The sequence below is a fragment of the Manacus candei genome, unplaced genomic scaffold (genome assembly GCF_025592945.1).
Source record: "Manacus candei isolate 608988 ecotype Guabito, Panama unplaced genomic scaffold, ASM2559294v1 h1tg000159l, whole genome shotgun sequence".
NCBI lineage: Eukaryota > Metazoa > Chordata > Aves > Passeriformes > Pipridae > Manacus > Manacus candei.
Window position 1 is genome coordinate 3,718,780 of NW_026138207.1, and position 23,885 is coordinate 3,742,664.

Below are 23,885 nucleotides of genomic sequence, written 5' to 3' on the forward strand. Positions count from 1 at the left end.
GTAAAGTCTCCATGTAGACAAGTAACACCCGAGTTCTGACTTTTAGTGCTACATCAACCATGACACCAAGAAGCTGTGTGGTGGGGTTGACACACTGGAGGGAAGGAATGGCATCCAGGTGGATCTGGACAGGCTTGAGAGGTGGGACCGTGTGAACCTCATAAAGCTCAACAAGGCCAAGTACAAGGTCCTGCACCTGGGTCTGGGCAATCCCAAGCACAGATATAGGCTGGGCAGAGAATAGATTCAGAACAGCCCTGAAGTGAAAAACTTTGGGATGTTGGCGGACAAGAAGCTCAACATGACCTGGCAATGTGCACTTGAAGCCCAGAAAGTCAACTATACCATTGGGCTGCATCAAAAGCAGCGTGACCAGCAGGCTGAGGGAGGAGAGTCTGCCCCTCTGCTCTGCTCTCATGAGACCCTACCTGAAGTCCTGCATCCAGATCTGAGTCCCCCGAACACAAGAAAGATGTGGAACTGCTGGAATGAATCCAGAAGAGGCCACTAAGCTGGTCACAGGGTTGGAGCACCTCTCCTATCAAGACAGGCTGAGATAGTTGGGGTTGCTCAGCCTGGAGAAGGCTGCAAGGAGATCTCATAGCAGCCTTCTAGTACCTAAAGGGGGCTGACAAGAGAGCTGCAGAGGGACTTTTTACAGAGCATTTAATGAAAGGACAAGGGGAAATGGCCTTAAGCTGAAAGAGGGCAGGTTTAGAGTAGATATTAGGAAGGAATTCTTTACTGTGAGAGTGGTGAGGCACTGGAACAGGTTGCCCAGAGAAGCTATGGATGCCCCATCCCTGGAAACTTTCAGTGCCAAGTTGGATGGAGCTCTGAGCAACCTGGTCTAGCGCAAACTGTCCACTTCACTGTGTTTCAACCAGGGTGGTTGAAACTAGATGACCTTTAAGGTTCCTTCTAACCTAGGCCGTTCCATGATCCTAGGATAAGTATGGTAACACAGCAGTTTGCCTACCTATGGATTCTGCAACACATACAAAAGTTAACATTGTGTTTTCCTGAAGAGGCAGTGAAAAATAGAAACCTGAACAATCATTCAAGCATGCAAACAAAAGTCTTTTTATGTTTTCTGCAAGGCCTTCTTTTCATAAACTGCTCCCAGTACCTTTAAGATTACTCTAGCAGCTCCTGAGTAATTCCCCTCCAATGGCAGAGTTTGATTATTAAAACACGAGCTTAGGAAGCATGGAGAAAATGAAACAATTTGCACTTCACTATCTGCAATTTCATGTGTCTGACTTGTATCGAGTGTTCAGAGACCCTTGATACAAGAGAGAGAGTAAATAAAGCCCTGAACAGGAAAAGTCCCAGTCCATGGCCTGTTGATGGGTCACTGCAGCCTCTGAAAACTGGGGACACACAGGACACCAGATAATTTCAACAATGAAAAACTCATCAGTTGAAAGAAAGGAGGTGTTACTTTCACAGTACAGGGGAAACTAGAGATTAGAGAGACCAAAAAGCTTTCCAAAAGCTCACTCAACAGTCAGAAACCGACCCCCTCCTCCCCAGGATGCCAGATGCTATATACATGAGTTTACTTATGGACATGAAGAGAAGGATGATCCAGTTTCCTAGCTCATATGTAAAACAATAATTAAAGAAAAAGCTTGTGACTGCATTATGAACTATTGTAACGTAAAGATACACAGAGATCTGCACCATCACCCCATGCAGTTTAAAATAATACATGGCATTATACAATCTGTTGCTCAACAGCAGACAACTTCCTCACTACAAGCTCTATCAAGACATACATCTCACTGACTGCTACAGTCACGTTATACTGAAATTAGACAAACAGTAGTCATACATGACTTACTTCAAAAGAGATAAAAAAATGAAAAAAAAAATCCAAACTCTTAAAGTGGCTTAAAGTGAAAACTGTTTCCCTCAGTAACAACTAGACTTATACAAAGTTTTTATCCCTGAACACATAAATGGAGTGTCATGCAGTTTGCTGCAGGTGAAATGCATAGCAAATAATATCTGAAAAAGCTAAAATCTTGCTGAAGGCACTGGAAGTCTTAGAGCTATTCTATAGGCCATAGTTTGTTCTGATACTCTCCACAAAATTCTGTCATTGTCATACTGGGGGTATCCATGGCAAGTAGCTATTACTCTGCCAGTCATTAAGGTAATCATAGTTTAACAATACTGCTTGCAGGTAAGTGTAACAAGCCCAGGAAAACTGCAAGACTAAAGACCTTGCATTTAAGGAAAAAAAAAAGAGCACTAACAAACGATGTTGTCAACATTTAAACAATGCAATCTGTTAAACTGCAATCTACATCTACTATCACAACAGATAGCACTTATTTCCCCAACTTTTTTATATATAATATGTAATACTGAAGGCATTTTTGTCAGCTGACAAAAAGGACAATACTGAGCAGTACCTATCACTGTCACCATCAGTCCTATCAAGACCCCCAAGTCATAAGACTACATATGATCTAACAGAATTAAGCTGAAAAGAAAGTAATAATTTATGAACACATACCTATAATGGAATCCCTTCGAAAAACATCTCTGTCAAAAATATAAAATGACAGATGGCGAAAGGTCCGAGGAATTTCACAGTAAAAGTCTTCTCCATAGAAGGGGCTGAGTAAACAAAAAAAAAAAAAAAAAAACATACACAAACACACACACAAAAAAAAAAAAAAAGGAAAATACATTAGTGTTGGTATCCTGGAGGAGCCAGTGTGTTTATATCCAGAACATCACTATGGGCTGTGAGAGCCTTCCCCACCAGTGAATGTGCACCTTCAGGCACTGTTCCACTTGGACTCTTCCTAAATATCTTAAATGCCCATAGAGCAAGATTTCTGTGCAAAAAAAGAACAGGCACTTCTTTCTATCTGGAAAATAAGTGTCCCTTAACAAAGGGGGCAGAGACTACATTATTTGTTAACATACAGTGCCTTGAAGGGTAGAGAGACACCAGCTGCCACATAGTGCCTACAGCAGACTATTACAGTACAAGTCACAAAAGCATACATATGAACAGGATGAGCAAACTACAGCATGATTCATGGCATATATATATATATATATATATATATATATATATATATATATATTTGTTTTTTAAGCATTTAGTATATTTAAAATAAAATAGTACAGCCACTACATCTTTTCCCATCCTCTGTAAAGTTTCTTATTTAAAGTCAGATTCAGTCAACTGATTGTAAGTGAGCCTAGGAGCTGTCACCATACTTGTTACCTTGTAGCACTGAATACCTATTTTTGCACAGTGGAATTGTATAGAGTAAGTTTCTTTACAGTAAGACCTGATTTTTTAAAAAAATAAATACTATCTCAGCATGAAAAGCTCTTTAGGGACCTAAGGGGCTTTCTTTGCATCCTACCAATATAAATGGGGAAAAAAAAGTAACTCAGACACCTGACAGCAACCCTTTCAGTTTCCCTCTATTCAATTATATGGTTAAGGATTTACTCCTAAGAACTATAAGCATATACATTATTTATTCATTGACAGGTCTACCATTTTACACAGACCCTTCATTCTAAGTCACTCATGCTTCAGTAAATCTAAATGAGTAGATGCAATTTGAGTCACATGGACAAATACAGCAAGCACTGCCGACGTAGACTTAAAAATAAATCTAACTCCAATAGGCCAAAAGCCAGCAAATTATTTCTTCCCCTCTTAAACACAGCCATCCTTATTATCTTGGTTAAGCTCAAAAATAAGATACAATTGTGCTGTAGCTTTAACCACTATTAAAGGGTTTTTTATGTCAGCGAATTAGATACACAAAAGTTATTATTACTATTATTATTATTAATTTCTTAGATTAACTTTAAATTTTTCAGAATTTTGTCAGGAAAGGTAATTCCCCCAGCTTCTTTCAGGATTTTGCTTGTATTTCTGCCTACAGTAAAAATACACTCCCCTAGAATTACCAAATTCCCTCAAGAACTAGCTGACAAGTCTCCCTCAAAACACACAGGCACTGCAAATTAGCTAACCAGTCTCTGTTTGAAGGGAATGCATTAATTTGATGAAGTCCAGAGATATCACTCAATATTCGAAAGGAACGTTATTTAAGTCACCACTCCTCCAGCCACATGGAAGAACATATATTGGTTAAACAACAAAGCCCAAGGCATACCCACAGGTTAAACTTCTACTACCAAAACAGTTTCCCATTCCTTGAAATAAATGCATCCATCCCTAAGTTATGAAAACCAGTGTGAGGCCCACTCAGTCATCCCTGAGGAAAATCTAACAGCTGGAAATGGCAGCTGGTTTGCCTGTTTGTCCCAACTGGCCTGTCCTATTCAGCACTCCTTGTTACATCCTCTTTACCCATTCCACTCTGACAGGTTTTATTTGGAATCAAGACTTTTGCAACCACCACTTCAGGCTCAAAATACTTTAAATCTCTGGTATAAGCAGCTCCTACCAGACTGTCCCAGCAGCCACACTGGCAGCCCCAAGGGCCTCATTCTGTGCACATCACTTGGTGCAAGTTTTCATGCACAGGGTTAACCCAAGGGGGCTACACAAACATATAAATATTGCCCAAATATTGAGTGCATTACACATGCAAAACACTTTCATCATCCTGAGCTGTAATACTCTGTTCAGCCATAAAATTGTCCTTCCTGCTGGAAGAACACGACAGATGAATTTACTCACTAATGACCTTAGAATGAAAAGATGCTCAATGAACTGGGGATTATATATATCCAATCCTCTATCAAGAATACAAGGGAAGCTTCAGTATACTGCAAGTCTAAAGGCAATATAAATACAAGTGACTTATACTGAGCATACTTTAATTCAGCTCAGCTGATTCTGGGATGAAAAGCAGGGAAGAGACACAAGTGGGGCCTTCGGCAAGTCCCCTCTTTATGTTTGTCACTGGTGGTGACCAGAGGCAGAAGTCAACTAAGACAACACAGCAAAACAAACACAAGAGTCACAAAAGCAGAGCGAACAACAGGAGGTACTCAGCCCGATGCTGGTATCAGAAAGAGACTAATTAACAGAAGAAACACTACAAAGGCTGAATTAGTCGTGCAGGGACCATATCAGGTCACTATTTTAGGCACAAGGCTTATTAGTCTAAGCAGTGCAGTCTGAGCCACTGTCAATAGAAGAGAGGCTTTGTTCTACTCTTGGCTTTCCCCCTCCGAGATCTTGAGCCCCTTGCAGATTCACAACCTTTCATCACTCAGATAACACCCCTGAGGTGCACTGCTTCTTAATTAATTTAAGCAAGCATACTCACTCTGCAACGAGTAATTAACCAGCAGTTTTAACTGTAAGGATACATATCAAAATAAATCCGATATGCCCCCACCCCAATCTTGTGTAGCTCTGCAGAAACAGTAACTTCTTTCTGAAGGAATCAAAAGCAACCACACAAATGCTTCCAGATTCCACTTAAATGTGTGCTTTTTCTCCCTATATCTCTTCAGAACAGTACTCTCTTTGTCTCCCATCCAGACCTGAAGAGCAAGAGGTTGAAGCAGTCAAACCCCATGATTTATTTCCCAAGCTAACTTATCTTGAACAAGAGCCTCAGGGCTCTGGAATGGTTTTTCCAAAAGAACAGCTAAATCCCTCCCTCAGTGTCTCCTCTCTCCCAAAAGCCAGAATTAGTCTGATGGAGATTCAGCAAGTACTTTTATTTTGACATAGCAATTAATAAAAAGCAGCAGCATCTGCCTACACAGCCCTCAGGAGTCTGACAAGATCCTCCAAAACAAATACTGGAAATAGCCTGGCTGAAAACTCGGAAATCTTTCAGAACCAAGCGAGTTCAGATTCAACTTACAGGTTTTGAGTTTAACTTTCCTTGCAGATTAACCAATCCTACACTCAGGAGAAATTTTAATCATTTAAAGAGGAGGAGACATTATAATGAGGGCCCCCTCCCCAACCTTGCAGAGTAGGCTGCACATCAGTATGATCGCAAGGGCAGGGCAAGGACAAGTGAAGTGTTATCTTCTGGACTTCAAACATAACTGCTGAGAGCAGGAACTTGAAAGGCCAGAAACAGTGGACCTCTACTGCAATTCATCTCCTTCCAAGCTAACTGTATTTTCAGAACCAGTTTTTTCAATAAAGACTACTAATTTTAGGACAGCTTTACTAATTTCTTTTTAGTTTTGCCATCACACCAACAAGAGCAGCAGTACAGGTATCAGCTAATCTTTAGTTATGAAATAGGGCTTGTTCCCAAGTCAGTCTTTTGTTTTCCTGATGGGATTAGGAACTGAGAAACACCTGCACCAATTTTTAAATCCTTGTTCCAAGCTTTCAGACACACAAGGGCCTGACTTTGTAGCCTTCTATTCCACATACTCTCACTTCACAAACCTTTCTCATTTCTCTTTCAGTACATGCCCATCGCCTTAACATGCTCTGAAGGAGGAAAGTCCTACCTCAGCAGTCCTTTTTCCACAAGAAGCACAAGGCTCTCTTACTGCACAGCTTTTATACAGCCTCTACCACTAATACATAGACTAACCAATCCCTCCTCAAGACACTTTCCTTAGGATGCTTCCACAGCTCTCAGCACAGAAAAGAGACACAGAAAATATAAAGTCAAGTAGACACATAAATAGTGCAATGGATTTGAATCTTCAGGCATACTCTCCCCTCACCAAAAACTTGCTTGTTCCTGCTCATGGGAGCAGGAACACCAAGAGAACAAAACCCAAAAGGATCCCGCTGGGTATTTTTTCACTTACATACAGCTTCAAACCTGTCTCATTTCAAGGTATCTATTTTTGCATCCCTTCTAATGTATGTTTTGGCAATGGACATTTTCAGGAGGAGACAGGGAAGAAGAGAAACAAAAATTACTGTGTAGATCAAGTGGAATGAAAGCAAATAAGGAAGAGAATCCTTACTTCCAACATGATGAATGGGAGCTTCTTCCTCTATAAAGGGTTCAAAAATTGTTCACATTTACATGTTTTACTAAATTCCAGTAGTGTACTTGCAACTTTAATTCCATAACTTCAGATATCTACTGAAATCATCACAAATAATATTAACAGAGAGGAAAAGACTTCATAAAAAAATGTCAGTGTAAAAACATTTCTTTAGTTTCAGGCTGTGTTGCAAAATCTCATGCTTGTTTCTCAATACTTAGGATTTGCTAAAGCAGTTTTGTTTTTGTTTTGGCACCAGTAGTTCAGTGGATGAAGTGAAAGAGTTGCATGATGAATAATAATGAAACCCCTCAAACCAGAATTCTTTGTGTATGGATTTTTTTTTTCTAAACTGCTTTTGTGATTGAAAGTAAGGACTATTAACATGCCACAGACAACTCCACATCCTCTGACTATTTTAAAAGGTTTAGAAATACTGGATTCATCCTGCTGCATGAACTGAACACCAGAGTTCACATCACCATGTGAGCGGGAAGCAAAATCAGTCTGTACAAAGGAACACACTTGTTTGTTTCTACTACTAAGCTTTTTCTACTACTTGGCTAATACTTTTTATGCTATGCTTTGCAGCGTATGTAAAAGGACTGGGGTGGGGCAGAGAAGAGAAGGTTTATTCAAAGCAGATACTGCAAGCCAAATAAAATCTGAATGCACTTCAGTCTCCTATTAGACACAGAACTAGAAGACAACAGACAAATAAGACAGGCTCTGTAAGAGCCAAAGTTGGCAGATGTCATGGTAGCTTCCTTACACAATTTATTAAAAATAACTAATATTATATTTGAAGCCCAGATTTGGCAGAGGACATGCAGTAGAAAGTATATGGCACAGGAGGCAACATGTACATCCAAACATATCACTTATGCCCACTGTTAAAGAGTGCTGGCTGCTTCCAGACACCCACCAAGCCTAAGCAAATTTTTTCTCATGTCACTGGGCAGAGGCACCCAGATGAACAGTGCTGTGTTACAGCCACAACCAGCCCTACTACACAGCAAAAAAAATAAAGCAGTGTATTATTTTCTCAATCCTATGCTCAGAAGAGACAGACACACACATGAGCTATAGTTATCAACCTCACTTGACAGTTGCTGGTTTGGCTCAATGAGGCTTACATGGATTAAGATGAATTGAAGCAGCAGCCATTTGGCCTCTGGTCACCTCCCAAAATATTCTGTAAGATGACACACACAAACAGCAGAAGTCACATTACAGCTGCGTTGACGTTTTTTTCCCCTCATCACTCAAACCAGCCTACAACACCAACAATTGTTACTCACATGGGTGGCTTTTCATGTGGATAAACGCTCTCATTCATAAACCCTGCCTTGAGTCTCAAGGTTCACTTCATTCTCCTCCTTCCATTAAGTCTTGCTTCCCTTACTGGCACCCTTCCAAGCTATATTACTTCTCTATACAATCACAGAGTCCTTGGCTTAAATAATATCCCTGACCAGGCTGAAGCTGTACCCATACCCATCTTAAATCTTTCCCTTAAAGGTTTGAGTTGTTTCGGAACTGAAGTTTATAGTTACGAATTCAAGCCACAGCTAGCTGCAGTCAAGTGCAGAAGGTGGCAGACCCTGGGAACAGCAGGAGAGAAGCTGCAGAACATGCTACATCATCCACCTCAAGGCCTCTTTGCTTAGGGCCACTGGTCTGGGGAAGGCTGTTATTTCAAGGAGGTGAGCTGGCAGTGTAAGAATGTAGAAGTAGCTAATGGAGCTAACTCAGATGCAACAGCTAATTTTGGCAAGGCTCCAACTAAGGGAAACAACTTTGTGTTTAAAATTTGAGAAGTGGCCTGCATCCAAGATGTTATCTGAGCATGAGAAGCTATGCAGCCACAAACTCCAAACACGGGGGAAAAAAGGGTTTAAGCAAGCCTAGAATTAGAAAATAGCAACATTAAATATGGCAGTAGAATTACTTAGAGAAAGTTCTAAGAGCTACCGGTTGAATTGTTACCCAATCTAATTCTAAAACAGAGCAACCACTTGTTAAACAGAACACAGCTTTAACTGTGAATTTACAGCACATTTCACTATACACTCACAAGCACACTGCAGACTTAAAGTTCTCACTGTTATGTTCACTGGAGACTAGCACAAAAAAAAAAAAAAAAGACTGGGGGTGGGGAAAGTGCCTCTGGTTTCATTTACTGTTTCATTCAGGCCTTGATCACTATGTTTAGCACGTGAAAAATTCCTCAGTGAAATAGTGGTGAACTCAATAATCACAGACTCAAGATGCTTGGCTCATCTCTCTAAAGCACACACTGTCAGCCATTTGATTCTTAGCATACGACAGTTTTTGCCTTTATTCATATCCTTGAAACAAATTTAGAGATGTCACATTCCTTCCATTCTTCACCTATGATTTGAGAAGCTGCCTTGATTTCCTGTTGCAGCTGACACTGCCCTTTAAGTGAATGGACACATCTGATGCAAACAGCAAAGGCAAAGTCAGTCTTAACAGCAACGGGCCACGAAAGTTCATCCCTAGGAAAGATCTGTAGTTAGTAAACACTCCTGGATGGTGGAGCCTGAAGTGGGGGAAGCTACTAATGGGGGAAGATAAGTAATTGATTCAGCCAAGGGAATTAATAGGCAAAAATACTGTCAGGCTGTCTACTTGCAGCTCAGAACTAAAGAAAAGTTGTAGATCTGTGCATTAAAACAAACACAGTGATTACCACATGTTCCTTAGGACATAAAATACAAGAGTCCCTTCACGCACATCTTTGCTAGGTTACATGGAATGGATCCAACTCAACTCAGTGCCTTTGTGGATGATGGTAATATAAATATTGAATGACAAATAAAAAACAGAGAAGCATATTAAATCCTGGCTCTGACCTCTCCCTCATACCTTATGACTTGCATGTGACCTTTTTAGAATTAAATGAAAGCTTGTGCCAAGGAGTTTACGAAAACAGAGCTGCTTGAAGATTTCAAGACTCTCTTCTTGAGAACCTGGATTGCTTGCTCTGACCAACCCACATGTTCACTATGCTTGTCCAAAGATCCCCAGAGAAGGGGGATGACTCGGAACTGCCCTATATAAACAGTACTTTCATGTTGCTCTGTTGTTTCATAGAAAGGCCTGCCCATGTGGTAACTGAATGACTTATTTCAGTCAGACACTACCAAGTTATCATGGTAGCCCTCAAAATCCTCCAGCACAAGGCAGCAGTGCTACCATCCAATTCAACAGCAGCTAACAGAGGCTGGATAACAGGAATGACTTGAGTTTCACATTGTAATTTATGAGTTCCCACCTGATTGCTGAATAAAGGAGGTAAGATTCACCATGCTGGCTGCTCTCAGTTTTTGAGACACAAACTTAGATAAAGGGCATCAGGCTTACAGAGATTCTCTTCAGAGCACTGGTAAGGGCACTTCACTGGACAACAGGATGTGCTAGTTCAGTTCTTTTGAGTTCTGAATGATTCATGCATTGCTGAGTTAAAAGGTTACTGCTCTCAACTGTCTTCTCATGCCTCTGCCACAGTCTAATAAAAAAAGAAAAAAAAAAAAGAAAAATCTGTTGCAGAAGATTGGGACAGAGCTCAGGGAGGCAACTTCTTACACTGTCCCAGTAAAAACACAGCAGATGATGAATCAAGAGTCTGAAGGCTCAGTCACAGATATTCCAAGTAAGCCAGAACTGGACATTCATCCAAGTCCCTCCGGGAAGGAGAGATAACTGCTTCCTTTTTCCCATTTGCCAGTTCTGTTTAAGCTTTACACCAGGAGAAGGCCTGCGTGGAAAAACATACATTTCTGGAATGCTTGGTAGAAGACTAACGAAACTCAACTGAGTAAAAACAAAAGGAAGGAAAGAAAAAAAAAGACTAGCACTCCTTGAATTCCCTAATACACAAGACAGTGTTTCAGTGTGACTTTAATTACAAGCCTTTTCATGCAGATGAAAAAATTATTTTATGCAGAAATGCTGCAAAAGATAGGCTTCTTCAGGACAAATCTGAATAAGACATTGTTCCAGAACCAATATGAAACACTTTGTAATTCAGATTTTCACACAAAGCATCTTATTTTTCCATAGGTTATATGAAAATAATTTTTTGAGCTTATTGAAAGATGGGGGAGTTATCAGAATGACTAAAAATACAAGCAATTCTTAAAAACTTTATAGCAAGCCAGCCCTGTGGCAGTCACAAAATGATAGGAAGTAGAAAATAGGCAAAAACAACATATCAGAGCCAGTTGTTCTCCCCTTCAAACTGTAAGGAAGAACTGTGTCAAGCTGTATCCCCCACTTCAATGCCAGCCACAAGGATGTTCAAGCAGGGTTCAATTATTTTAGTCAAGTGTTGGGAACAGGGATGTGAAGCTGGGCCAAACATCTCATATCACAGCAGTGATACCCCAGAAAAAGAGACCCAGCACATGATTCACTATTACATTGGCAAATGCCTGGCAAAGAAGCACCATGAGAGCAGGTATTTCTCTGCTGCATACAAATTACACTGGCCTTAGGGCACATAAGCCTCACCTACCCAGTAATTCACTCAATGGGTTGAATCAATTTGCAAACAAGCATTAAAGAATATAACAGTGTAACTGGCTCCTCAACTATGTGCTCATCTCAGAATCTTAGAAAAAACAATAGGCGAATGCAGTAGGGTCTGAAATCATTAAAAAACATCCTCTGGAAGTCTATGTGTGCACTTACTTTCATAGATATAAGCACAGTCATGAAACATAAAGTAGCTGTTTGAGTGTGCCTTACTAGGTAAGAGCAATTCCTATCCACATACCGGGAAGACACCCCAGGCATATCTGGGATTTTTGTCTGCTTTTCTTTTATGCAACTGAAAAACAGAGAAACACTTACACAGCTAAATGCAAAATTGAGTTTATATCAGTATCTACAAGCAGATATTCAGAGATTGTGAAGAAACAAGTTTTCCAAAAATAGTATTTGAAAATAGAAGCTTGCACAGGAGGAAAGCTAACTCCCACTAAAACTGGATTCACCAGAAGAAACAATGACCAAGAAGATGATCTTTAGTCAACCCTTAGATCAAAGAAAATAGGTCCATAATGGGATTTTGAGAGGTCATCTGGTCCACCACAGATTCAAAGCTGGAAGATCCCCATTATTTAGTTGGAACTGATTACATAGAACCTATTAAAAGCCATCACCGATAAATACAGAAAAACCAAAACAACCTACTCTAGCACTTCAGGATCTTCAACAATAGAAAGATTTTTCTGCACAATAAACCTTAACCTCAACTTCCTTCCCCACTGAAATTCAAGTTCACTATTACTTGTAATATCCATACTGGACAGACAGATCAGTTCCCTCACCCTTTTTTTTGGTGGGGGGGTTGTTTGTCTTTTTTTTTGTTTTGTTTAATTTTTTTATTTACATACTTATGTCCATTCTCATCCCTCTTCTCCAGGCTAAACAATTTCAATCTTTTAACTTTTCCTCATCAGTTATGTTTTCTAGGCCTCTGATGATTGTGCTGCTCTCCTCTGAATTCACCTCAATTAACAAAAAGAACTTAGCTCCCCAGGAAACCAGAAACCTTCCAGTTCTGCACAGCCTCAGTGTACCTCTCCAAGCTTTATAATGATATCTAAAAACAGATGGAATTTTTCCCACTGAAGGGATGACACTTGTTGCTTATTTCTCCTACCAAGAGTTTATTTTTTCAACAGAAAAATGCTTGGATTAGTTCAAGGAAATGAAATCAACTATTCTCACACATCCTCACTTCCCAACCTCCATTTCCTTGTGAAGCACTAATGATCATCCAGAAAAAGGCCACACAGGAATGAATTTATGAGTTACAAAACCACCTTTAGAGAATAACTGGTTCAAGGACAATAGATTTAGGGATACTACATACCAGCTAAGGGGTGAGGAAGAAGGCATAAAAGCCAGTTTTTGCTTTTTGTTAATACAGTATCCTACAAATAGGAAAGTGTTAGCATCACCAGTCAAAACCACTGTTTAGCCAATTTAAATTCCTCAAGATACAAAAAATCTTCCTTACAGACCCCAGTGCACCATATCAGAATGTAAGATGAGGGATAAAGGCTTAAAGATGACAAAAATTTATGTGAAAGAACAATTAAAGAGACTTAGGAAAATAAAGCCCACTCACATTCTTGAATGTGTCAGGTACTTCTGAGGGCTTGGCAGTGAGGTCTAGAGCTACTTCCTGAAGTAAATTATTTGCAGTAACAAGACAAATAGCAAATTCCTGACTTATTACTCAAATTGGAAAAAGAGTGAGAGTTATCTCTTAAGAGAAAAGTTATAAACTTGATTGTTCCTTGGTGTTACTTTTCCCTCCACTCAAAAAAAAGCCTTGCTTACCAGAATACATATATTTCTAAATATATATTAAAATTATATACTTAAATATTAATTTTAAATACTGTTTTAAATTTTTAAAAATTTTTTAATGTATAGGGATTTCCAGGAGAAAGCATTTTAATTTTTACTACATGCTTCTCATTCTGTTTCATTCAACATTTGACTTCTGCAATCTCACAGGAAGTGTTCAAGACAATCAGACAAGCATCTTATGTTCAAAACCTCTCCTTTCAGCTGCAGCCTCATGACAGGAAAAAAATAAAAACCCTAACTCCCCCCATTAGGACAGACAGACCAATGCAAAATTCTAAGCACAGATAGATGCAAAATAGAGTTCAGTGCTCCTTCTAAGCTGAGATTTCAGAAGCTTAGGGAAGTTCAAAACAAATATTGCAGAAAGAAAGGAGCACTGGTTGTACATTGTTAGGAAAAGAATTAATATGGGTTGCCTTGGTGAAGACAGTTTCCCTTCAATACAGATAGGAATCATGACGTTACTAGTTCTACCACTAGTGTTCTTAAAAGTGGAAAAAGAATCATATTCATCCTCTCATCCCCTCAAGAAAGTATCTTTGGAACATTACACAAACATAGTAAACAGAGAATAAGAAGAGTTAACAGAACATTTATACATGTATTTGTTACCATAATGATTTCTCCACTATTTTGGTCCTGAAAACCTCCTCCTGGTCCAGGTTTACAGTACAGTAGCAATCCCGCATCTTGTTTGGCCCCGGATATGTGGGAAGATTTTTAGCTTCACCTAAAGACAAAAAAGAAAAAAGCCAGAAAGATTACATATTGAAAAGTTATCCATACATTAGTCAACTAACACAGTGTCAGCAACATGGCTAAAGGGAAGTATTATGTTGTATATTCCTTCTGAAATGTGAAGTCCCCATTAAACTTTGTAGCAGTGCTCTGTTTCCAAGGCAGCAGCTCCTGACAGTCGCTGCGCTTAGAGCTCAGCAGCAGCCAGCAACAACTCAACCATCTGTTGCATCCAATTTATTCACATGTATTTGGATACATACTTCTTCCTTCCATGCTTGTGTTGTCATAAGGTACCAGGAACACCATACAACATGGTAATCGAGCTTTTCTATACAGATTTTATCCTAACAACATGACCAGAACACAGCAAACGAGGAGTGACCCCTAGCTCCACTACTCTCCACAGATGGGGAGATGGAAAACAGTCACTTTAGTTACAGTCAACAGCCTTAAATCACAAGCTGGACCCCAAAGCACTCTGATGGGGTAACTAGCATTTGTGAAGTTGCCTAAGGTCCTTGCACAAAGGTACCATGCAAGTCATGAATATTCTTCATAATAAACATTTATTTCAAAACTGCAGCAAGAACTAAGTATGTATCCTGTATTTAACAACAACAAAAGAGATAGGATTAAGGAACTAAGGGTAACCAAGAGAATACAAAACACAAGAGTACGAAACAAGAATAAAACCACTGTTTTTCTCCTCTACGTATCCATTAATAATCAAAGCTGAGCACTAAGTTTCTTTGGCTGACTGATAAAATCAAAACTCTCAAGACAGGAAACTGGGCAATGCCCCTCATAGTTTTGCTAAAGGACCTTACCACTATGTGCATGAGTGATTTAATTCTAAAGACCAAACTCAGAACTAAATGTAAGTCTAGAATGCATGTAGTCTTATTTACCATCACTCTCGCAGTACCCGGAGATTATTAGCACATACTTTGGGAACCAGATCACTCTCTCCTGGTAAAAATACAAGGAATACAACTAAACCTAAAAATGCACAGACCAAGGGAACACAGGCTTGTTTGCCAACACAGAAGGAAACTCTAAATGACGGTAACAAATGTAACTTTTTATTGGATGTCTGCAGCTCAGCTTAAGTGCACTTTACTAGACACATGCTTTCCCAGTCTCCAGCTCTCAAATAGCTTTATACTATTAACAGAATTACCTTGCTTTTTTCAACCCTGTCTTCAGTAAAGACATCCTTTTTCCTTTCTGCAGATTTGTTCAATAGCAATCTGATGCATGTAAATATTGAAGATCTACAGCAAGGAAAGACTCAGCCAACCTGCATCCTCAGCCTTTAAAGGAAAAGCACAAAGTGACACAGGACTCCATGTCTTCCTGCCTGTGATCTCTTTCTAGCACTCTATTCACACACTTTTGCTAACCAGCTCATGACATGCCCTTGGAAACATCACACATCCACACTTCTCACAAATGGCTTGTATATGGGTGACCGTACATGCACACATTTTCTAAAGCTAACCATGGAGCATATAGAAGGAGGTCCTGCAAAAGGCCTTGAAACTATTGCTTCAGACAGTAATGCCTCACTTCAGAGTTCTTCTAAATAAGTTTCTTCTCTCAGCTTAGCTGATACAAATTGATAGCATTCTTCCCACTTCCTTCAGAGTTGTGAGACATTGCATTAAAAAAAGCTGTCTCCACTGTAAGTCAAAGGTGTGACAGGAACATCTGTTGGCATGCCCAATGTGGCTTTCAACTAAGCTGCAGTGTTAGCAATAGTTTAACTGCAGCAGCTCTAGACAAAAATATACTGAGGATTATTCATGGCTTGCTCAGTCTGCACTAAGTCTATCCCGCCATAGCAAACCTTAAAGTTTTACTCTTCTCAGTCTGAGTTCAGGCAAGTTACAAATCAAAAGCACTACTCTCACACAGACTGAGGTCTCAAGGTTTGTCTCCTCTCCCCAGGCAATCAAATTTCTCTTAACTTTTTCTCACATTAAAGTCACATGAAACCACCCTCTTTTCTGGATAACTGGGTAAAGTTCCCCGAAGAGAAAGACTGTCAACAGGAAGCATTTCAATAACAGAACAATAAGGAAGTCTTCCTCTGGGGCTGGCACACTATTCTCACAGTTCTTCCAAGAGACAGGGACAAAACTTTTCAAGCTCAAAATTACACCAAAAAAATAACATCTTCCCTTTTTCTGCACTCTTCCACTTCCCACTTCAAGATGAATGCGCACACATGAAAACAAATCCAGATTTTGTTATCTTGATTTCCAGTTTTTTGATGTGCACAATATTCACTTAAGTGCTTAAAGGTAATATTTAGTTATGTCAGAGCCTCTGTAAGAACTGTATTTTGAAAACCCAATTTTCCTCTTTGTTAAAAGACTTAGAGTAGAAAAGCCCACAATATTGAAACCTAAATGCAATGTGACAGAAGACACCATTTAGCACCACCAGAAAAAGACTGACTGCACAGTCTGTACAGGAAATTAAAGTTCACCACCATCACAATGTTACAAAGTGGGGCACAGAGGGAAGATAGAGGGGAAGGACATTTTACAGTAATTTCTTTCTTCAAACTAGAAAAAGACCCTGAGAAATCACTGAGAACAAGGGATTAATTGACCGACCCAATATATTAATCATGTTACTGACTTGAGTAGCAGTTTACACCAAAAAAAAAAAAAACCACAAAAAATACTGTTTCTTCCTGATACTGGCAGTCAATGGCTGTTTAGATTCCTCCAGCACCGAGCAGCTGAGAAAGAAAAATCTGTCAAGCTTTCAAGCATACCTAAAGACTCAACTCTCCAGCCAGACATTTTATGTCAACAAATGTGCTCTGTTAGAGCTTCAGTTGCTCTTTAGATTCCTCCAAGACAAAAAAGTTCCCTCTGTGGCACTGTTTTGCCATCTACAATGAAGTTGAACTTGATCCGTATTTTTTTGGTTCTGCTACTACTGAAATGAAAAAAAAGAAAGCCCAGAATACATGATACAGTCATGCACTATTTCCATTTTCTCAACATCTAGAGCTGATGAGCTCAGTTATTCTAAGCAAGAATTTAATCACTTAACCTATCTGTGTAGAAGAGGCATCTTCAACAATTGTATTTTCAAAAGCCAAGTCCGCTTTTTACCCCCGCATCTCCATACTCCAGGTGAAGTACCTGTATGCTAGAGAACTTTAAAAGAGTTTGCAGATGAAAGGTCAATACACTCGCTTTTAAAACCTTCAGTTTTCCACTTCCACTAAGAAGAAACAGAATGTTTCTTAAGATGTCTAAGACCCTGACAATTTAGAATACACAAGCACTTTGTTTTGGAGCACAAGGCTTCATTTGGAGACACAGTAGCAGAATAATCTGTTCAAGCTGGCAATAGCTTTTCTCTCTATCCCTGTACTTCTAATATACATGGGTCCTAATTTAACTGTGTGATGAACTCAATTTAGCACTAAGTACTTAAATCTAGCAAAGCTGATTTCAGCTACGGAAAAGTTAACATCGGGTATTTTGGACAAGTCTTAAAAAATAGACTATACAATTCTGAATACATCACTGGCTTGCTATCGTCTCCTCATAAATATTGGGTTACTACAATGCAAAAATAGACTACCATGGCAGCACAGACAGCTTAGCTTGAGCTAGGCACAGGGAATGCAACAGGCTGGAAAAAGAGGAAGGAAAAACCTCAAAATCATATTCATCTTCCTTGTTCTTTCCAATGTTGCATATTCCTGCCTTGCTAAAACACTGGCAATAAAAGGGAAGCAAGAAAAAAGGGTTCTCCTGCATATGTGGCAGGGAAGGGCACTGCTTAGATGCCTGGGAGCATAACTGGTAAGAAGGAAAAAAACTTTGCTTTTAGGAATAAGCCAATATACACACATTTCCTTAAGGTTTTGCCACTTAAAATTTTTTGAGGCTTCTAGTATTTTTAATTGAATTTAGATACTTGCCATTGTGCCAGCTTTGCTTTTGACATATTTCCCCAAATGCAACTTTCTGAAAAGCAGAGAATGCATGACAGGTATTATTTCTACCTTTTAGAACAAAATTTCCTGCTCTTGTGCTGCTAAGTATTGGGTCACCAGCAGACATCTGCCAATCTGAATGCATTAACAAAGACTTTGTAGTGCACCAACCAATTTAGCTTCCTGTTCCCTAGCAGCAACGAATTTGATTTTATCAAGATACCCTGAGAGAACCTTTTCCCAAACTATTTCAGAAAACAAACAAGCAAACAAAAACCTACCTCCAAAAAATAAATCCAATAAAAGCAGCTGAGCTTTCAATGCCACAGCATTTGACTTCAGGGAGCATACTGATAGACTTGAGTAGAAACAAAATACTTAAAATCTGAAAAGGGCTTCGTATGCAAACCAACAACAATCCAGTCTGTTTCTGCCCTATTCAGGAAAATGTTCTCCAAAGAAGCTTGTAGGGAAGCATGTCAGGAACAAAAACAGAACACTGATGTATGGCAATAACGAAGAGCTTCTCCTGTTCTCATTTAAGCTCTCTATCTCAGTAGAGATGCTGGAAATCTGGAAAAATTATCTCAAGCACTCCTTTCAAGTTCTCTGACCTCTGAAAAGAATTATTGCTTCAACATTCACAGATCAAACAAAAAGAGAAAAAGGAAAATGTGTGTACACACAGAGCTCTGATTCTCTATCATATTTATGCTTAAAAACGTCTTCAAGCACAAAATCCAGATTATATGTAAAATATAAAGATACCAGCAAATTTCTAATTAATATTTAATTTTACTTAAAACATACATATACCACTCTGTGTCAACTAAAAAATGCAGAAATACCTAGAATTCTGTGCCTATGAATGACTTTAAAATGGAAGGTAAACTGTTGCAATAATGTTGAATGTTGAGAAAGTGGTTCATTTTCTTGCAAATGAAAAATCATCTTTTTTGTGGGTGAGGTGGGGATAAGGGGAGGGATATGACTGCAATACCTCAAGAAGTATATACTGAGAAAATAATCCTCTTTAATACTAAAGTGGTCATAGTTAAAAAAACTTCCATTAACATTACAAACCAATTTTGTTACTGAACAGCCAACGTGATAATTATACAAAATTAATGTAATGTTTGAAAGTAGAATATACAGTTACATTTGTATATAATTCCTATATGTAGATATACTATGTGAACCTCTCAGAAAGGAAAATTTCCACTCATTTTTGCTTTTTCAAATAGAAAATAGCAATAAAAATAAAATAATTATAAAAGTGAAGTCCCAAGAGTTGGTGTACCCAGCATGCAGCTATAGAGCTATGTAAGTAGCTTAGTGTTCTTTTGCACTTTTGTAGTAAATTAAAAATAATAAATACTTTCTGGGCAATATACACCAAGTGTTAAAAACTTTCTCTTCCCTCCAGGTCTGTATATAGTTCACACAGTCTGTAAATAAGAAAAACACATGAAATTCATAAATATCCATTAAAGAAAATTGATATTAAAAAAATTATATATTTTTTAAAACAGATGTGGCTAGAAACACTATTTTCCCAACAATCTCTCTTTGCTTTAACCACAGGCAGTTATGTACACACACATACACACAACTTTGCTGTCATGGAGAGACAGATTGCACTGGATTTCTAAAATCCAATTTCTAAACCAGGTCAAAAATAGCCATCTGTGAACTGATTTTGATGATCTGGAAAATGAGATTTTTAGATGACCTGTTCTTAATCTAAAAGCCCTTGCCTGCCAGCCTCTTTCCACGTGAAATGGTCATCACATTAGAAGACTCAGGGAAAGAACTATGTCAACAAAACAACACTGATGACCTGGACATTACCAACAACCCCTGAGCAACTTGGTACCACAGCTAGTGTTGCTTCAGCAAGTAACCATCAGGGAGATAAAGCACAGTACATTAATTACAACTTTCTAGACAAGAGAATCATGTGGAAACCCTCTTGGTTTCATGGAAGCAGCAACAACCCCAAATCTTTTGGCATGAAACTGAAGACCAGCACCAGCTGACATCTCTATTCACAGCCTAGTGATAGGAACATTTGACATCTGTTAAAATCCCTTCTACACAATCCACTTCACCAGCACACCCAGTGCCATACTACTACACTACCACCATTTTCCCCTCACATGACTAAACTCAGTCCATACCAGTTAGGAACCTTCATACAGATAGATCTTCCTCTGGCCTGGAACCTGTTCTGACAAAGCAAAAGACAGACATTTCTGTCAGCTGTAACAATATCAAAGCCTAATCAGCCACAGCCCGGGTGGTGAACAGACTCAGACCTATTACTCAGAGTGGCTGGTGGCCAAATTCCCTTTTTCCTACATGAGTGTGATCAGACATTCCAGTCTTCCTTTTCCAGCCTCGAAGGTCCAATAAACTGTTCAAATATCTTGCGTTATATTTCTGTATGTAACAGAAGCAGCTGAGGATATTTCATTGCAGAGCGATGAGAAGCTGCAGGCTGACAGTCCTACTTTTCTTGCAAGAAGAAGGAACACTCAGAAGGCTCAAAAGATCTTGTCATGATCTTAAGTACTTAAGTGCTCTCAGCACAAGGGCTGTTAAACAAATCTCAGGGCTGAGAGGAAAGATGCCTATAAAGCAAGTTCCATGAGAGCTGCTTGCAAAATTAAGATTTTAGTTTGTACAAGAGGAGAAGCATAATTCTCAACTCTAATATAACTGGTTGCATGCCACTTGCCAGTATTGCGGTCAACAGCAAGCATCAGGTTTCTCTAAAGATTCCCTTAGAATAGTAACTTAATCCCACAAAATAAAAAAATGTACAGTCCAGCTGCTTTTCAATAAGACTGAAGCTATTCTGCGTTAAAGGACACTTGGAAAAGATTATTTTAAAGTAGGATACTGCCAGGAAAAAGGAGTTATCAAGGAGTTTACATTTAAATTCTGTTTTCCTGTGGCATTCTAGGGTTGGCATTCTTAGTTTCTTTCATGTGCCTTTTTTTTTTTCACATTTCTACAGAAAAACTGATGAATTAACCAAACTGTCTCTTTATCTATGTTGATACAATGTAAAACTCGACTCCACATATATTATTTTTCATTTCAGCTTGTGTTTTGAAGATGGTACTTTGCATCAAGACACATCTCACGTAACTTCCCAGCTGCATTTGATAGAGACTCATGAGGTTTTTCCTACGAGTTTCAGTACTGTGAGGACTTGCTGCAGGTTGCTCTGTGTAATCCTTGGTAAGTTTTTTGGTTTTGTTCAGATGTGGGGGGTTTTGGGTGGGGGAGTTGTTTGCTTTGGTGGTTGCTGTTTGTTTGTTTGTTTTTTTAAATCAGCTTCCTGAAGTTATAAAAGACCATCTCACAGCAAAGTTTAAGTCACTGAACATCTGTTTGGGAGGCCATGAGGGAGAGATTCAGGCTGCAGGAGGGGCAGAGTAGCTGAGAGGAAGTAACTTAAAAAACAGGCTATTCCATCATGGAGCTGCACTGAGCAAACAGCAAGCAATTTCGGCTATTTTTAGAAGAACAGTATGAGACAGGAAATACAAGCAAATGATTTACAACATCAAACAACAAAATACAACAACAATTCAAATGCTCCCTTTTGAGAGTCTTTGTACTTTAGGTAATTTAAGATCGCTCTGTAGTAAGTAGCCTAGTCATTGTAAGGAACAAAAGTAACATTCTCAAAAACATCGGCATAAGCAAAAAGAAGTTTCTGTGGAAATAAGTACTTTTACCTGCTTTCATTTATATTATTCACAAATGATACCAAAAGCCATGTGACAAAAAAAGGACAATTTTTATTTATGTACACTTTTAAATTGTAGATCAAAAAGCTATAGCTATGTGAAAAAGAAACACAAGCAACGAAAAAGCAATGAATGCACCATCTCTTCGAGGACACTAATCACTTCTATCACAAGTGACACTAAAAACTTCTAGAGTAACATGAAAAGTACAAATCTGTCAAAGGTTATATTTTGCTTAGATTAAAAACTAGTAATAAAAGGAGTAGTTGCTGAAAAGCTGAAGCTTTACGGGCAATGTTAAGCAACTGTAACTGTCTCCTCCAAAGATTCTGCTGTCCACAATCACTCCTGCTTTAGAATTACTTATTTAGAAACATCTTCACCAAGCAGAGTTTCAGAGGATCATGTTTACATCAAGTTCAGTTCCATCCTTTGGCCCTACAGTGTAAACCAAAATAAAACCTGGCTATAGAGAAACTGAGTGAATCTGAGCACAGAAGTTCAAGTCAATCTTGAAAACCAATTAAGATTTAGGAATTAACAGAGTAGTGTCCTCCTTCACATTCAAAACACTCTTCCTATTACAAAATAAATAATGATAAGGGGGAGAAAAAGGTTTCAAAATATCCCTAATTTGCTTTATTTTAGCCTTCCTTTGCTACAAAGAGATCAAGTTCTTTTTTCCCCAAGTAAAGATCTAAACTCAGAAACATCCTCCTCCAAACCTGCAGTAACTAGCAGTTTCCCTTAAACCCCCTAACAGGCAAGAACACAGATACTTCGAACTTGACATAGTCTTGATATTTCATTAGTACACATACTCCTCGTGTGTTCCTTCATACACAAAGAGTATCGTATGCACAGCAATATAATAGGAAATCTTTTATTTTCAGAAAAGTGTGATCATGATCAGTTCTCAGTCTATGCGTTTATAGGTGGTTTTTGAATGAAAAAGGGAACTCATAACTCTATAGCTGCAGTCTTTGATGGCTGACAAATGCTATGTTGCAAACTCAGCTCTGTACTGAACATAATGCTCAGATTAGGACATTATCAAAATCATCTACAATATTCACTTTACTTTAGTTACTGTACCTTCATTTACATAGCACTTTTCCCAATAGAGTGAAACAAAAATAAATCCCACTTAGACATTCCTAAGGTTGGTGCCTTGTAAGATTTATAGGTGACTTTCCCATGCTGGTGGGCTTTAAAATCAAATTTATTTCACTGTTGAATAGCCTGTAGTGCACAGATATGCCAACAATCTAAAAGAATTTACATAAATGATGCTAATTTCTTGTTGCTAGCTTGCAGTTCGATTAATAAAACAAAACCAATAAAATCTCTCCTTATGACATTTTAAGACGCTGAAAAGTATTTGAGCTTTACTAATACAGCAATCACTCACCAGCTTGCAGTGCTATACAACTAAACTCTTAAGACTGCAAATGAGTAAGGATGCACCGCAATTGATCTAAAAATCTATTGATTTCTCCATGGAAAGGAAGAGGACAACATGTCCCTACTCTGAAGCCCAAACTGCCTTAACTACTGCCACCACACAGTTTGGCCCAAGAATTTCTAGAAGCAGCTGGTTACAGAATATCCACACATGGACAGAACTGGACCATCATCATCCAAGATCCTAAACATTCCACTTGCTGTGTCAGCAGGCTTACTAAAGAAGTATCTGCACAGGATTCCTGACTCATTATTGAAATGAATTTTCACTTAAAAATACAGAAGACGAACTGACCTAGGTACAGGGAGGAAATGACAACTAGCTACCACTGTCTTAAGCCCTGGAAAGTTTTTGAGTTGCTGACAGTGTACCAGATTATTTTTAAACATAAGCTGTAAAGTTCTACCCACAAATCTAAAGCAGTATATGAGACTTGACTGACCAGCATTAAGCAAAACAAACTGTAAAAAACAAACAAGATATCCCCCACCCAAGTTCCCAGTCTCCCAAGTGGTGGTGGCTGGGGGAAGAATCTTTCAAGAAAATGAAGTTCACATGCACAGATACCTAAACATTCACTTGTTCT

General features: G+C 38.8%; 1 protein-coding gene across 2 annotated transcripts in view; it reads right to left on the reverse strand.

Moving 5' to 3' along the window:
* RASA3 (RAS p21 protein activator 3) overlaps positions 1-23,885 on the reverse strand; it is a 128,815-nt gene that overhangs the window by 76,499 nt on the left and 28,431 nt on the right. For both annotated transcript variants that reach the window (XM_051772740.1, XM_051772739.1), the window contains exons 2-3: positions 13,972-14,089; positions 2,528-2,631 (exon numbers count right to left, since the gene is read on the reverse strand). In XM_051772740.1, coding sequence (XP_051628700.1) covers positions 2,528-2,631; positions 13,972-14,089 — 222 coding nt within the window. The remainder of the gene's footprint in view (positions 1-2,527; positions 2,632-13,971; positions 14,090-23,885) is intronic.